This window comes from Homalodisca vitripennis, chromosome 1 (genome assembly GCF_021130785.1).
Source record: "Homalodisca vitripennis isolate AUS2020 chromosome 1, UT_GWSS_2.1, whole genome shotgun sequence".
In the NCBI taxonomy this organism is placed as follows: Eukaryota; Metazoa; Arthropoda; class Insecta; order Hemiptera; family Cicadellidae; genus Homalodisca; species Homalodisca vitripennis.
In genome coordinates, this window is record NC_060207.1 from 237,525,628 (window position 1) to 237,542,903 (window position 17,276).

General features: G+C 34.0%; 1 protein-coding gene across 1 annotated transcript; it reads left to right on the forward strand.

Annotated features, from left to right (window-relative positions):
- The first annotated feature begins 3,776 nt into the window (after positions 1-3,776).
- Positions 3,777-16,033, forward strand: LOC124356312 (zinc finger protein OZF-like). Its single transcript, XM_046807502.1, has 5 exons — positions 3,777-3,931; positions 5,446-5,597; positions 10,844-10,996; positions 12,481-12,600; positions 14,922-16,033. The coding sequence occupies exons 2-5, from the start codon at positions 5,466-5,468 to the stop codon at positions 15,762-15,764; spliced, it is 1,248 nt and encodes a 415-aa protein (XP_046663458.1). The 5' UTR covers positions 3,777-3,931; positions 5,446-5,465; the 3' UTR covers positions 15,765-16,033.
- The last annotated feature ends 1,243 nt before the right edge of the window (positions 16,034-17,276 follow it).

The following is a 17,276-nucleotide window of genomic DNA, read 5'->3' on the forward strand; positions in this document are numbered from 1 at the left end:
GATAATTGAAACAGTACAGGCCATGTCACACTGCCGTGGCGTCGCGTCCGTACATCTGCGGATGGATTTTTAAAATAATCGCTAACCATGTTGTCAAATAGGACAAGTCACACTGACATAACCGACGTGGCGCAACGTTCGTCGCGTCGGCCGCCGTCTGCTGCGCTATGCGGCTGGAGCGATCCTTGGCCGACGTCGGTGGAGCTACGTTGGCCGACGTCGGTGGAGCTACGTTGGCTCGCGCATGCGCATAAAGTACCTTGGTCAATTAAATCTAAAACTTTGTCAAACTTTACTTGCTTAGCCTAAAATAAGTACGAAATTTGTCATCATCGGCTTCAAGGTCATGCATTAAATTATGGTACTCGCCAAACATCCTTCGTTTTTTATTGGTAGGATGTAACCAGTAATCTCTTTGTGCCACTGAATATAATAACACCAAATCGTCATCACTGCTGCTATTATCGCTGCTGGAATCACCCAGCCAAGGAACTGCTGAACGTTAAGTAGGGTCTCCTAGTTCACTACAAAATACCGGCATAGACATTTTATTGTGTACTGAGCTTCCACCCTCCTAGAAAGACGTGGCGTTGGCCGCGGACGCGGATGCGTGTCTGGTAGTTTGACGGGATTCGAGACCGTCGCGGCATACGCGGACGTTCATACTATGGATGGACGGACGCGACGCCACGGCAGTGTGACATGGCCTTACCTATTTTAAAATAAATGAGAATTTGTAGGCTCAATGTATGTACTTGTAAACGTTGGTTCCAATTTAGAACAAAAACAGCTGCTGTAGTAAATATTGTTAATATTACAGTTGCAGATTTATAGAATCAACCTTAATTACCTCCACCTTAGTCGATGACCAGTACAACTGGATAGACAGCGTCAAAGTAAAATGAATTTTAGAATATTTACAATATTTACATTTTTACATGGCGCCAGGGCTTATGATAGTGCATCGAAGAACTCCCCGACTGAATAAAAGGGCCTACACAATAGCCAGCTTTTAAGTTGGGTTTCAAAGTGAGGAGGGTTGGGTTCTTTGAGATTATCTGGAAGGGCATTATACATGCGAAGCGCTAAGCTAGGATAGCAGTTCTTCTTCTTACTAAGCCTACAAAAAGGTACATCCAGATGGTGCTTCTTCCTGGTGTTGTAGGTATGGAGTTCGTTTCTTTCAGCAAAGTCTGAGATGTTAAGTTTTAAATTGGTCAGGCAGGAAAGGATGTACTGGACCATAGACTGTGAGAATTTTAAGACTCACAAAGATAGGCCTACAGCTATCCAGAAACCCTGGAGGCGAGATGACACGAAGAGCTTTCTTTTGGAGGAGAAGAATATCCTTACATCCAGCAGCATGGCCCCATATGTGCAGCCCATAGCTGATATGGCTGTGGAACATGGCGAAGTAAACTGTCAAAAGATACTTATTAGTCAGCATAGGTTTCAGTCTCCGCAGTAGATGCAGGGCTCTAGAGAGTCTGATGCATACACTATTCGTATGGCTCCTCCATGTAAGCCCTGGGTCAAGAATAAATCTCAGGAGCTTAACTTCGCTCAGGCCAAAATTGTTGTCAGATCTGGAAAGAGTGCACATCATCTCCTGGGTTTTCCCCTCGTTCAGGCACAAGCCATTCGCGGCAAACCATTCCTTTGCGCTGGTAAATGTTTGTAGAGCAGCAAGCCTGGCGTTTTCTGGTGTATCGCCACGAGCAAAGATGGAGGTATCATCTGCAAACAGAAGCATGTCACCCAGCTGGCTGATGTCATTAATTGTAATTAGAAATAGGACTGGGCCAATGACCGAACCCTGATGAACACCATATTTCACTGCTTGAGGTTGGGAATGCGCTCCGCCGGTGCACAGGATCTGTTTTCTGTCTGTGAAGTAGGACCTAAAAACCTGTAAAACCATTCCATCAACACCATAGGCTCTCAGTTTATCCAGCAGTTGACTATGCGGAACACAATCAAAACGCCTTGCTTAAGTCGGCCAGAACAAGTGCAGTTGAATCACCAGCCTCGAAGCTCTCTAGGACCTGGCTAACCAAACTCAGAACCGCTGTCACAGTAGATCTATTCTTCCTGAATCCATGTTGAGATTCAGAGAAGAGATTTTCATGTTCAAAGTAGTTTACAATTTGACCTTTGATCACAGACTCATAAACCTTGGCGAAAACTGGTATCACCGATATCGGCCTATAACTCCCCATAGCCTCCGGGTCACCCCTCTTGAAGACCGGTACGGTTCTAGATACTTTAAGTGACTCAGGGAAAGCTCCACAGCTCATACAGGCGTTAAGAACAAAACTCAAAGGATAGGCTATAGCATCGATGACATGCTTCAACATAACTACATTCATTCCGTAGATGTCCTGGCTCTGAGAGCTCTTAAAGTTTTGTACAATTTGTAATATTTGCTTAGGTGTTACTGGGGACCAGCTCGAGAGATTGGTAGTAGGCCTATTAGACCTACAAACCTTGAATACCAATATTTCTTATATTTGTATGTTTAGAAATTTAGACCAAACACATCAGGGCTGTGTGACTTTATGATTTTTATTTTGGATTCGTAAAAATACATTATGGTTCATTTGGGGTAATACATATCTCATAGGAGTTGATTAAAAAACTTAGCACATTTTTATACTTGCAATAATGATTTTTTTCTGGAGGGAATGGCTTAAATTGATGATACCCCCTTTTAAAACTGAAAGTAATTATCTTCATTTGCAGGATGCACGCTTAGAAACTACGAATCATACTCCAAAAATATTGAATCAAAGATTAGGAACATCCCACAATCTCAAATCTGGATATCTCTCAAGTATCTATTTTTGTATAAAAATGAAAGGTTAAGAGCACATTGGATGAACAACACAGTTGTATTTGTCAATAATATTTAAAATAAAACAAATTGTGAACTTAAAAAAGTGTTGACAAAATTAAACCCATTTTTCCAAAGTGCAATAAAAATTGTATTTTTATTGAAAACCAATAACAAATTTTGATTGTTTACATATTTTGTATAAGTAGTTTTTAGTGAAATAAAACCTTTTGTTTCTGGAATTGTTGTAAGGTTCTTCCTACTCAAAGAAGGAAAAAAATGGTATTAAGTACATTTCTTATTATTACTTTTAATTTCTACATTTGTGCAATAAAAATATGCTATGTGTACTTTTACAAAATTGTTGTATGTATAATTATATATAATTATAATTATATATAATTATGTATAATAAATCATTAGCAACAATAGCCTATTGTTTGATAATTACAACAAGAGTATTATTTGATAATTCCTGGGTTAAAATTGCCAGTATTCCTCGAGCCACAACAAATTTTAGTGCTCAAAGTGTTAAACTACGTCTATTTCATCGTTTCATAAGAAATTAGACATGGTAGAAATAATTATTATATCATTCTTCGTTATTAAAACATTCTATTTATAATAAATCCAAAGTTAATTTGAGGTATTTTTTATTTTAAGCATAACTTAAAGCCCTTATAATATGTATTTCTAATGTTAAATATTATTTATTGTCAAAAAGTGAGTTCAATTTTTGTTATAATGAGTTTGATATTTGCTACTAAAATTACTTGACTAATACTATCTTACAAGCAAAAACGTATCAATAAAAAAAGAGTTACATGGAGTAAAATAGAAATAATTTGAAAAAGCAAATAACTATTAAATTATTGACTTGTAAAACAGCTGTCCAAATAACAAAAACAGCAGTTTGTTATATTACATAAATAATTACCAGAGATTACAATTATATTGTGCCATTACATGTTTTTATTGAAGTTTTGTTTATTGCGAGGAAACTTTCTGCCAAGGAATGTATTATACAGCATCAATTTTGACAGCATAATTTGCCCTTTGCAATATATATTTCCAAACAGCAATAGAAGACCACACCGGGTATGTATTTACTCTTAAAACTAATAATAATGACATAGTGTTAATCTAACTTGGTGATTATTTTGCTACAAAAATATTCAGTTCCAAAGGAAATATGACCAAATTAACAGTAGATGTATTAAAAAGAGGTATAAATATTAAAATGTGAGTTGTTTTATTTTAAAGGCTTTGGCTCTAAAGTGGTACATTGAGCTGTAGAGCAACTCTGTCAGCCTGTGTTATCTCTGGCAATGACAGATTATATTATCTGCACTATTCCTAGCTATACTATAATATATTTAATCATATTGGGAGGGGTGAAACACAGCGATAAAACTGAAGATTTTTACTTAAGTGCTTTAATTGTGAAGAAAATAAGTTGTCTTTTGTGATTCTAAGTTGAAATTTTTAACAAATATATTAAAACTGTAAAATGCTTTTCAATTTCTATTGGGACAAGATTGTTTACTTGAAGATAAGAAAGATTGTTATCAGGAGTAGTGTTACTGATTAGAAGAACTCTTCTTGACCTTTGCACTGCCCTTGGGTTTTGCACACCTGGACCATTCTTATCTCTAGCAATCATTTTTTATTTGGATTACTTATCAGATGTTTTATAAATCACTTTCCTTATAATCGATATTAATATTTGTTGGGTTGTAAGATGTGATATTTTCAATGTATATACTGAAATCTAATTAACTATCTTGACAGTTCACTGTGCATAGATAAACTAAGAATATATAAAATCTTGAGTGGTAAATGGAATAAAAATTTGGATGAACCCAAATGGGTTCACAATCAAACCCCAGTCGGGTCCAGTGCAATATTAAATTTTGGTGTAGCAATAGACACACTGCTAGTAGAATGTAACACCATACTTTGGAATAAGGGTGTGTGGGACAGGGTCGGAGCTTATCAGCTGTGGGTCTTAAATAATGTTAGTGAAAAAACAATATATTTTTCATATTACTTCATTCTCTTTATGCACCCTTTTTCGGTTCTCTTTCAGATACTAAATTACATCATTCAGTCCTAATAATTGAACTAAAACTATAGCTCTTGATATAATCTACTTGGTTTCACTATTATCCTTCAGCTACTATTGAATTCAAAAATTCTTTATTCGACAAATATACAACTGTATACATGAATGGTGTCAATTTTTACTTAAAACTACAAAGAAGAAAGAAAGTACAAAATTATGACTTGGTTTTTGACCTGTGTTCATTAAAATTGTATAAGGCAGCCTCAACAAGAAATGCTTTTAAAGATTTTTTGAACTTTTATTGAAAATATTTGAAATTTTGTTTTTTTTTTTTTATCGATATAGGGAGGTGGCTAAACAACTGTATTCCTGTATAAGTTGGCTACTGACTACTGTTGACTCTATTTTTATCCTGAACTATACAATGGGAAGGGTACAAAGGAATCTTTACGTTTAACATGGGAAACAGAGTCAACTAATACAAGCACATGTAAAATGAATACATTTTTACAGCAAATTGAAACTCTAAGTTATTGTTGGTTGGCAGACTGATCAACTTAATGCCAAATGGAGGAATCCGCTTTGCCTATAGATGTTTGCCGCACATGTGGAGCAGAAGATGGGGTGGTAGCTATATTTGGTGAGGAGGGAGAAGAAATGCAGTTAGCTGAGAAAATTAATTCCTACTTGCCCATTACAGTAAGTAGCTGACAAAATTTCTTAGTAATAAACATGAAACTAGAACGTATCTAGAAACACTTTTTAGCATCATTTGAACATATAAAAATGAATAGCAACATTTTAGAACACAATTAATGTGTTACAAATGTCTAAAAGAAATGCATTTGAGCTAGAATAATGTATATGAATATATTTTTTATGAATTTCCCATTTTGAAACCTTTTTTACTGCACTTAATGGAGTAACTTTAAACTTTAGATTTTAAATATTTAAATATATATATAAATGTTAATCCAAAAAAACAGATAAGTTTTGTTTGTTAATGTATGATTGACACTTGAAATTTGTTTTTGCCAATGTAGCTACTGTGTCATTTTGTAACTAAATTATATCAGTGTTATTTGAGTGTTTTAAATTAAATCTAATTTTCGTTTTTGATTATTATGTATGCATTTCTAGATTTGTTTAAATTTTAAGTTGAAAATGTACTAACCCAATGCATCCATGTTTTTCAACAAAGCTATGTTTGCATTTCTTATAATTTACAAAATCTTTGCAATTTTCACCTTGTTACATAAATATTATTTATATATATAATGGAGGTTTAATTCTAAGTACATAATAACTTTCACTTCATATTAGCTGGCAGTAAACACAGGATAAACTCCTTTCCACTGTGTCCAATATACAAGCAGTGTAAGGTTTGTAAGTTATATTTTTTATTCCAAGATTTTCATACAGATTCAGTGGAAGAGAGAACTTAAATATTTAATTTTACTTAACCCTGCAATGCTCGCGCCATGGTCTTTTTGACCGGGTCTATTTTATTTTGATAGCGACTGTACTTGTTTACTCGCGTAAACCCCTCCCCTGACCAGTAGCCTCCTCATACACTAGTTGCCACCCTGCTCGTCAGTTTGGCGTTTGACCTTGACTGAGTGCGATCGATTATTTCTCGGCCTGGTCTTAAGTTCCGTGCGCGAGTAGTTGTGTGACCCTAATCTCGGGTCTAAAATTCAGTGCACGAGTAAATACGTATGTGTTATAAAAACATCCTTAATATGTTTTAATCTAATGTAAGTGAAACATTGTGAAATATGGATCAAAATAAGGAAGAATGTATTCGAGCATTATTATTGGAGCTCATATCGGAAGGTAATGAACCTTTGGCCGATGACAGCGACGATGGAGGAGATCATGAAGAAGATACTAGTGACCACAATACAGAAACAGAAGAATCTGCAGATGAAGATGATGAACGGCCGGAACCTGCTAGAGAAGAAAATGAAATGGTAGTAGAAGAACAACAAATACAAGCCAATGCAACAGGTGGGCTAGCTAACAGTACAAATTATATCTTAGGTAAAGATGGTACAACAAAATGGTATCTTTGCAAACCACCACAAGACGTTAGGAGACCTCCACACAACATCCTCAGAATGCACTTACCAGGAGTTAGGGGTCCAGCAAAATATTGCACTGAAATATTAGAATGCTGGATGCTATTTTTCACAAACGATATGTTGAGTGATATTGTTGGGTATACTAATATAAAAATACAAATATTAAGACCTCACTTTGCTCGTGAGAGGGATGCCAAGGATACAAACATAACAGAAAAGAAATCATTTTTGGACTTCTTTATTTAGCAGGTGTATTAAAATCTTCTAGATTTAATCTAGAACATTATTCTGTCGGAGAAAATGCCACTGTGGACGAGATGTTAGAACCATTCCGTGGACGCTGTCCATTTCTTCAGTTCATGAAATCAAAACCAGCCAAATATGGCATGAAGGTATATTGTTTAGCTGATGCTAGAACCTTTTATGCTTGTAATACGGAAGTTTATTGTTCAAAGGAACCTGAAGGCCCATATTCAATTAGCAATTTGCCAAAAGGTGTGGTTTTGAGAGCCATTGCTCCTATTTCAGAATCAGAGAGAGGAGTTACAGTTGACAATTATTTTTGCTCCATCCCACTAGCACATGAGTTAGCCAACAACCATAGGTTATCACTTGTTGGGACTGTGAGGAAAAACAAAAAAGAACTTCCAAACATCACAGTGTACAAAGATCATAAGTAACGTGAGCTTTACACTAGTTTGTTTGTATATGGAGAGAAGGCTACACTTCTATTTTATAAATCTAAACAAAAATAAGTAGTCTTGCTTTTATCCACTGAGCATCGTTCGGACACCATTGATGAAACGACTGGTGATTTACAGAAACCTGAAATGCTGACACACTACAACAGGACACAAGGTGGCGTTGATACCCTTGATCAGTCAAAAGCTACGTATTCTGTTACCAGAAAAACAAACAGGTGGTCTCTATCTCTATTCTTTTCTATAATGAACATGGCAGGAGTAAACAGTTATGTAATCTACCTTGCCAATTCAGGTAAAGAAATTACAAGACGTGATTTTTTTAAGACCCTAGCAAAAGAACTCTGCATTAATCATTTGAAATTTAGGGCAACATTAGAAAATCTGCCAAGACAGTTGAAACTAAAGGTGAAGGAACTTGCCGGAATAAGAGATGAACCACGATGTCGTGCAGAAACAGCTTCTGGTAGATGTGCTTACTGCTCATGGCATCAGAACCGGAAAACAAAAGTGACATGTTCTTCTTGCAATCGGTACATATGTAAAGAACACACAACAGACTTCGGCATCAACTGTTCTGAAGACGCAGGTGACGAAGTAGAAGAAGAGGCGTAAAGAACACTATCAAGCTGTGTTTGCTGCCATTTTGTATTTTTATATTTTTTCTTTAAACACTATTTTTTTATCGTATTATCATATTCAATAGCAAATACTTTAAGCTATAAGAAACTTCATTTATTAAAATAATAATATAACATTAGATTTTCTTATGTTAGTCTTGTGTTTTGATGACAACATATTTATAAAAGGATAATATATTTCATTTCTTTAGTTGACAAAAGTGTTGTGTTAAAATATGGTTAATACGTACGTTAATAAAACACACAATAAAAAATCTAAATATTACAATAATATTTTAAATCGTATATACGCTAATTAATTTTTTTTGCAAAATATATGTTTTAATTTAGTTATTATGTGGTACTTTCATGTATTTATAAACAATACATTTTATTTGCAAAATGTTTCAATCTTATTTATAAAACCTGGTCTGTTTGACCGTGCGCGAGCATATTAGATATTTTTTTGGTGCGACTAATCCAGGGTTAATCCCCATTTCCACTCAGATTTATTGTTTCTTTGAAACAATCACTTTAAAATGTTTGACTTCTTTTGAAATCTAACAATCAATTTGCTCCTTAGCCTTGTGTATAAATCACTTTTGCTAACATAGAGCAGTAAAAAATTATCTGTTTACTTTTATGATTTCCATTGTGCGTATTTGTTTTGATAGAAGATCCATTCATTACTTCAAAATGTGTGAATAATGTTCTGCCTTCAATAGTTTAGTTTATTTTTCTATATTAATAACATGTTCATAAAGAGAAACACACATTTCTGTTTGCATATGTACTTAACAGCTCTAGTGCATAATGTATCATCTTATACAGTACACTCAAACTTTATTGAAAATTATTGATCGTTTCATGAGTATACAAGATAAACAAACACAAATTGTACATTTATTAAAATAAATAAATTTAAATAATGTTCTTTGATATGCATCAAGCATAACCTGCAGAAAAACCAAAGAGCACCTTATTGAGTGTGTAATTTGAACACATTTCTTCATAAATATCTATCTCCTGCCCGCTATTTGGAGGCAGGCGTACCCCAAGGGTCAGTTTTAGGTCCAATATTATTTTTAATTTTTATAAACGACTTACCCAAGCAGTTCAATTTATGTGACAAATTAATTCTCTTTGCTGATGACACCACTAGTTTGATTAAATCTGACAATAAAACTGAACTATCTCAAAAATTATATGATAAACATTAGTTTGATTTTTAACTGGCTTAAAGCTAACAAACTATCCTTAAATATTTCCAAAACATCCATACTTAATTTTCACTTTATTAGAAACTTTAGAGAACAACTTGAAATAACTTTTTACCAAAGTAAACTTACTTCTACAAAAAATTGTAAATTTCTTGGTGTTACTTTAGATGACAATCTTAGATGGGAAAATCACATCAGTCAGTTAAATGGGAAACTAAATTCAGCATGTTATGCTATTCGTAAAATTAGAGACTTGACTGACTTAAGAACAGCAAAAACTATTTATTTTGGCTATTTCGAATCTGTGTTGAGATATGGAATTGTTTCCTGGGGAAGTTCACCATTTATTGAACAGGTTTTCAAAACTCAAAAGAGAGCAATCCGAATTCTACGAAATTTGAAATTTAATCAATCATGTAGAGGACATTTTTTTAATCTTCAAATTTTAACAGTAAGAAGTATTTACATAATGGAAGTTTTAACTCAAACATATAAAAGAATACAGTCCAATCCCTTTATCTCCCATCATAACTACACAACACGTAATAGTTATTCTCTACCTGTTCCTATACACAGAACAACCCATTTTAAAACATCTTTCTCTTACAATAGTCAGCATTTTTTTAACAAATTACCTTTAGCATGGAGAGAGATTCCTACATTAAAGGCTTTCAAAAAAACTATTAAAGAATACATGCTTCAAACTGAAATTTATACTTTTGACGATTTTCGTCCGAATTCACCAGAAAATAATTAAGATGTGAAATATCATACCACCTAGTATTAGCTATATGTTACTTGTGTTGTAGTTAGTATTTTTTTTAAATTGTTATTTAGTATTTAGTGTTATTATTTCTTGACGAGCCTTATAACATTGTAATGTTCTATTGGGCTAATAAATCATTTCAATCATTTCAATTTCATTTCATTAATAAATGACAAAACGTAATTTATTCTAAATTTAAAGAGCTATGCAATAACAGTCCATGCAACTGTATAAATAATAAAGATTGTAGAGAAATGTCGTATCTGTAGAACATTTTATTTTTGAAACTTAACAATACTACTTATAAAATTGGCTACTAGCAAAAAAATAATCAATTTATGACATAATCAGACTAAAATACTTACTTGTAAATGAAATTTTGGAACGTCAACAACACTTTCCTCATTTTACCTAAATACTTAATAAAAATGTGTCCCATTACAAATAAAAAAAAACGTGAGGAAATCAGCAATTTTGCAAATTTTTCAACTATTTAAAATAAGTTATTATAAAATTTGTATCTTGTCCTGTTAAATACTAAATTTCTACTAAAGGTGTTACATGAGGACAAACTCCCTCTGGCTATCTGTCAGCAGTGCATCAGTCGACTTGAAAGTTGTCACCTCCTGGTGTTGTCTTGTCTGGACACAGACGATCGTCTCAGGCAGATCCTGTCAGAAGATGGGGATAGTCCTAAATTTGAAAAGGTAAGCACATTTGTATTTAATTCATTTAATATCATCTTAATAGTCCAGGAGCTGAAAGCCAATCTTGTGTAAGCAAACAATCTGGTTTTTCTTGCAATCGACAAAGGAATTTCCCTTTTGAAAAATTTGTCGTCAGCATGTCTAGTTTTAGTGGAGGTTTTTGTGTCTGTGATTGTGAGTTCTAAGCGTGGCAAGCTAAGAAAAATAAGATCTGAGAAGAGATTTATCTTTATATATATATAATGTTTGTATGTCCTTTATAGACTCAGAAACTATTTGACCGATCATTATTAAAATTTGTATGTATATGTATTTTTCCACGAAGGTTTATGTGTTATGCCCATTGATGTAACTCACCACCAGACGGCAGTGCAAAATATAAAAGTTATCAAAGTGCCTGCATATTGTAAACTGCAATTACAAGATAGTTACGTATATTAAATAGCCAAACTCTATTTGAAGTTTTGATGAGTATTTGTCTTTAAAATAAACTTCTGGTGAACTTAAAGCTTAAGTGTCGAGCAAGTTGGCTTAGAGGGTTGAAATTTGGTGCAAAAGTCAACTTCCACATCGCTATTGAAAATGGTAAACATTGGTCCGTTGATAGTCTAAATTTCTCTCTGATAAAATGTAACTCTGGTTACAGTGGTTTAATAGGTAACAATGTATATTGTGAACATTCATCATATCAAATTTTAGTAACTTATCAACATACGGAATGACATATTTTTATTGGATTGATCGGTTTTGTACAAATCTTTAATATTTTAGGTTTCATAACAAGCTTAATGGTAGGGACTATTTGGCAGTTGTGTTGGCTGATGAAACATGAGATAGATGGAATATGGGTCTCATGTATTGTAGTTTTTACATAATATATATTCACATAACGCAGCTACCGTGGGAAGGGCTGATTCAATGCGAAGGTTGAGTTTAGCTCTAGCTCACATTCCTCTTATGTGCAGCATCTGAAATCTGATGCTGTTGCAGACTTGACTCCTGAAATCTGGAGTCATGTTCGTCTGAAGGGATACAAAAAACAGAGGTGATGAAGAATGAAAAAGCTCAAAACAAATCCCTGACATTGTTTCGACATCAGACTGAAAAAAGTAGTGCACTAGGTGAAGAGGTATTCTCATTGTCTCATCTTTTTTGGATCCATTCAGACGAACATGACTCCAGATTTCAGGAGTCACGTCTGCAACAGCATCAGATTTCAGATGCTGCACGTATGGGGAAGGTGAACTGGAGCTAAACTTCAACATTCGCATAATATTTATTGCCGTGCTTTAATAAATTGCAGTATTTACTTTGACAGTAAAATGATAAGAGAAAATTACTTCTCATATTTTTCATTGTTGGGTATTACAGACCCTGAATTTGGAAAAGAAATGATCAATGTATATGAGTATTAAGCACATAACAATGTATATTGTTTCATCTCTGGATTCCATCTGTATTATCCACTCATTGTTCTATTTCAGGAGTTCCAAAATGTCCCAGACTCCACTGATGATTTGTTGATTTCAAACAAAGAGAACAACTCGAGTGCTCAGATAAGCTTGACTAACATTTTAACTCAAGATGGAGAAACATCAGGTTTGGTAAGTTGGTAATTCTAAGGAGCAAAACAGCCTATCGGCTTTTTAAATCTGTCTCCCTAAATGAGAGCGCTTTTTGTAGTTAAAATAAGAAAGCAATTTTTGCTTAAATTTCTCTAAATTAAGTACTTAATGTTTACTAGTAATGAAAAGTTTGAACTATCACCTAAAAATCGGAATAAAAAACTATGACCAGAAATGTTTTAACTTTATAAAGGAATGATCCAAAATCCGTTGTAATATTCTCTTACCCACGTTGTTTACTTAGTAACTATAAATAATGTTGGCCAAAGTAAATCTCTTTTTCGAACTTAAAAAGAAATATGCCAATGTTCATATTTTAATCATTGTTGTACATTTTGAGGTCCCCCCAACTAAACAAGTGTCCACAGCATCTTCTCTATTAGAAGAACCTTTTGTGGCTGGTTCATATAAATACAATTGAAGTCATCTGGGGACATTGAAAATTATGGTTTTCAACATCAGGAGACAGAGAGCTTGTGATTGTTGTGGCAGTTCACACAAGACAGAACATATAGTACATTCAAGTTTCCATGTATTACAAGGTGGTTTACGAAAATATGTATTTATAATTATTCATCATTTATACAAAGCATTATTCATGTTGTTTGTTTTATACGAATGCTATCCAAAAAGTAGATTACGTTTCGCTCTGTAGCTGCTAGAGACAGGATTATCACGGCCATTTTGTTATTAGGCTGTTTCTCCGTTCAGTGGCTATCCAGCCGTGCTAGTTTACTGTCGCTCCTTGTTGTTTAACAATAATAGCAGTTTAAAATTTGTGACGCAATTGAACATTCTATGAGTTTTAAAGTGCGTGCGGTTGGTAATACACGGTTTTTGTTGGCTAAGAACAATAAACCAATTGAGATTTATTGCCAACTCTGTGAAGTTTATGGGAACGTTGTGATTACTGAAGGTGGAATTCTTCCCCATCCGCCTGACAGTCCAGTACCTTGCATCCAGCAATGAAGACCTAGCTAGTGAAGCAGTGCTTTGATGACGACATGGAACTGCGGGAGGGTGTGACTACCTGGATGAAGTCTCAGGCGGCACAATTTTATAACACTGGAACTTAAAAACTAGTTCACCGCTATGTTAGGTGCCTAAATTGATATGGTGACTATGTTGAAAAATCGTATTTTAGTGTCACTTTCAAATGTATTTATTATAATTTTTTTTGCACTTTGGTTTTTGTTTATATCAAAACGTAACGTACTTTCTAGATAGCATTCCCACAATACTGATATCAGATATTATAACATTGTGATTGAACACTCTCACTTTGGAGGCATTACACAGTGACTTTCACCACCTCAAACGAATGTACTGTTCATGTTATTATATCTGTGTAATACAAGTTTTTGAGATCAAGGCTGCATCAGCCTCAATTAGCTTGAATCACTAAGACTCAATACCCAATACCTTAATATCGACACCTTCACTACGGCACTGAGTGGTTCTGATTCCGCGTAACAGTGTACAGCACAAAAACACGTCTGCAGCAGTCAACGTGTTAAGAGCTTGTCGGATAAAGCCTGTGTGGCACCCACTCTGGCTGGTATTACTTATCTGAATCTATCAAATAATGTAGAGATTATTTTCTATTTTATTGGAAGTACAATCAATATTCATGACAATGATGGTTAAATCCAGAATCTCATGTTAGATTTCAAATCTAAAACCATTGATTTAAAAATCCTAATATATTCTTTTAGCTATGCTAAAGTTAAGGTTAAAGTTAGGTTATTTAAGTTTGATAAAAAAAAAATCATTACCAAGACACTTGCTCTGTCATTCTCAAACCTTTGGAGAGCACCTGACAACATAAAGTAATCAAAGAATACTACTGTATTTTAAAGGTAGAACCAGCAACCCACAATGCTGCTTGTAGAAAGAGTTTTATTTCTATTTAAATTCGGTGGAAAAAATTCAAAATTCCATTTTTAGGTACATTATTAAAGACATGATAATTAGGGTTTGGTTATTCAATATGTGCCAAACCCAAAGGTTTTGAAATAAAATTTTATTGAATAAATATAAGCAAAAATTCAAATAGAAGTGTGGCGAGGTCCGGGCCAGAACTCAGTAAAATTGTCTGTGAATAGGACTGTAAAATTTGACTATCAGTAATGAGTTTTTAAAATTCAAGTTTGTTTTGTTCTCCATTCCACAATGATTCCACAAAACATTGAAATAACCCAACATCAATTTTCTATGAATTTTATTCTATCAGATCAGTTGCTTATAAATAATTGTCATGAAATTAATTTACTTGGATGTTATAGAACTTATTTTTTTAGGTGGCACCAAATGTATATGTGATTCCGTCCATAACAAAACCGGTTATTAGAGAAAACACATTTTCAACACCCCTAGATCGCTCATCCAGTTGTGGTTACTTCTGCGATGGTTGCAACATTTGGTACAAGCAGCGAAAAAGGTTCATGGCACATCAGTTGATCTGTCCAATGATGAAAACATTTGAGTGCCTCTCATGTGACTACGAGGCTAAAGACAAAGCTGATCTTGGAAGACATACAAAATTGCACAGTGCTATTCCAGAGGAACTTGCGAGTAAGACTTTGCAAAATGAATGCAACATATGTAAAAGAGTTCTATCGACCAAGATGGCGCTTAAACTCCACTTAAGAACCCATTCTGGTGAAAAACCCTACAGTTGTCAATATTGCAAGAAAACGTTTGCCCAGAAAAGTGCACTTAAATACCACGAAAAAACGCACATCGATACCAAACCTTTCTACTGTAGATTTTGCAATAAGGGATTCAACGGGAAGATGGTGTGGGAGAATCACGAAAGGATACACACCGGAGAGCGTCCTTATCAGTGCGTTGTGTGTAACGTGCGTTTTAGGTGTCTGGCGAACCTCAGGCAGCACCAGCCGATCCACAGTGAAGAGAAATCTTTTAAATGTCCTGTGTGTCCGAAAATGTTTCGTAGACCAGAAAAAGTGCGGATACACCTTCGTACCCACACGGGTGAGAAACCATACACTTGCCCGATATGCTATCGTGGATTTACCCAGAAAGGTGATATGATGAAACACAAACTAATTCATCCTCGACTTGATAGAACCAAAGAGGTGAAGGCTGGTGAAAAATCCAAAGAAGAACTGACGTCATAAATGTTTATTTTTACTAATAAAAACTGGTCGTTTTTATTACTTAGAGCAAATTTTCATTCGGAATAACATTAAATATGTGTATACTTGTGTTTCAATAGAATAGACATCACATTTTTTATTGTTACGCATTTTGAGTCACAGAAGAATTTCAATATTTGAGACTTAAATATTACTTAATAAGAAGTGTTACTAAAAAATGACAAATTTTAATAAACCATGTAAATAATACTGTACATAATTTGCAAAGCTATATAATGTACAATAAAATGTTTTATCGTAGTAAAACTTGTTGAGCTTTTTTATTATATCACTATAGTAAATACACTTCATCAGTGATAACAAAATGTTAATTCTCACAAGGACCCAACCTATTTCTACCTGTCTCCTGCAATGCTAAAAGACATTTAACCCTTGCCAAGTATTTATTGAGTGGGTGCACCTAAAAGTGCCAGCCCTTTTGCAGGCATTTTGCAAGGTTTTAGTAAAAAATTCATAGTTCGATTATTTAATAAGCTATCAACATGATTCTTTTTTATTTTTCTCTGAAAACTCGGGTTAATTAACATAAAATAACAAAGATAACATAACACTAAATTTAGGAATACCAAAAATGGACTTACCTAAAAAAAATTCAAAATTTTTTTTTTTAATTTCATTTTTCAACCAAATTATTATGACCAAATAAATTCATATCCTTTTCTTAGTCCATATCACTGGAAAGTGTATGCAATTGTCTGTAAATCTTGAAAAATTTATATTATTATCTTCAATAATGAGTAAGTTATACAACTTTTAAGAAACTATTGTCACATTGTTTCTGGTAGCTATGGCAACCAAAAATGGTTATATGTGAGTTTCATAATTTAAAGTTTGATCAGAAGTGTACTATGACAATTTATTTTGAAAAGAACAATTCTTCAAAAAACATTTCAATATAATATTATTTTTAAAATATTAAAGGATACAATTTTTAGTGACTTTTCAGACACCTTTTGTCGTCCGGTAAATTCGGACATTAGCACTCAAAGGGTTAAACCATCGACTTTAACCTTATGAATTAATTGTAAAGTCTGTTATCACATTCTCTCTCAAGGTCAATGGAGAAATCAAGTGAGAATACGCTTTATCTCTCCTCTACTTTTTTCCACTGAAGCATTGAAAAGCATTTGTTGCAGAGTGTATTGACAAAAAAGTATACTTTAAAATTTGTATTAAGATTCACGTAAACAAGAAACAAATCAGTAGAATGTGGTACTCTATTTTCATAATCTTTCTAAACTTTTATAATACATTCAATTGTATAAATGGCAATTGCCTTATTTAATTTCAATAAACATTGAATCGCAGAAAGTACTAGCTCCGCCGGGACTCGAACCCGGATCTCTCACTAGCCGGGTGAATGTGCTACCATTACACCACAGAGCGCTTACTTTTTTCCGATTCAATTATTTTGTATTTGGCCGTATCTGTCACATATGCGTTTAAATATGTGAGATCCAGGTTTGACTCCCG

What these genes read in the sequence shown, in the direction of transcription:
- LOC124356312 (XM_046807502.1), top strand. Translation starts at nt 5,466, where the DNA reads ATGGAGGAATCCGCTTTGCCTATAGATGTTTGCCGCACATGTGGAGCA. An exon ending in ATAGTCCTAAATTTGAAAAG is followed by an intron (nt 10,997 to 12,480) that starts GTAAGCACATTT and finishes GTTCTATTTCAG; the next exon opens with GAGTTCCAAAATGTCCCAGA. An exon ending in ATGGAGAAACATCAGGTTTG is followed by an intron (nt 12,601 to 14,921) that starts GTAAGTTGGTAA and finishes TTATTTTTTTAG; the next exon opens with GTGGCACCAAATGTATATGT.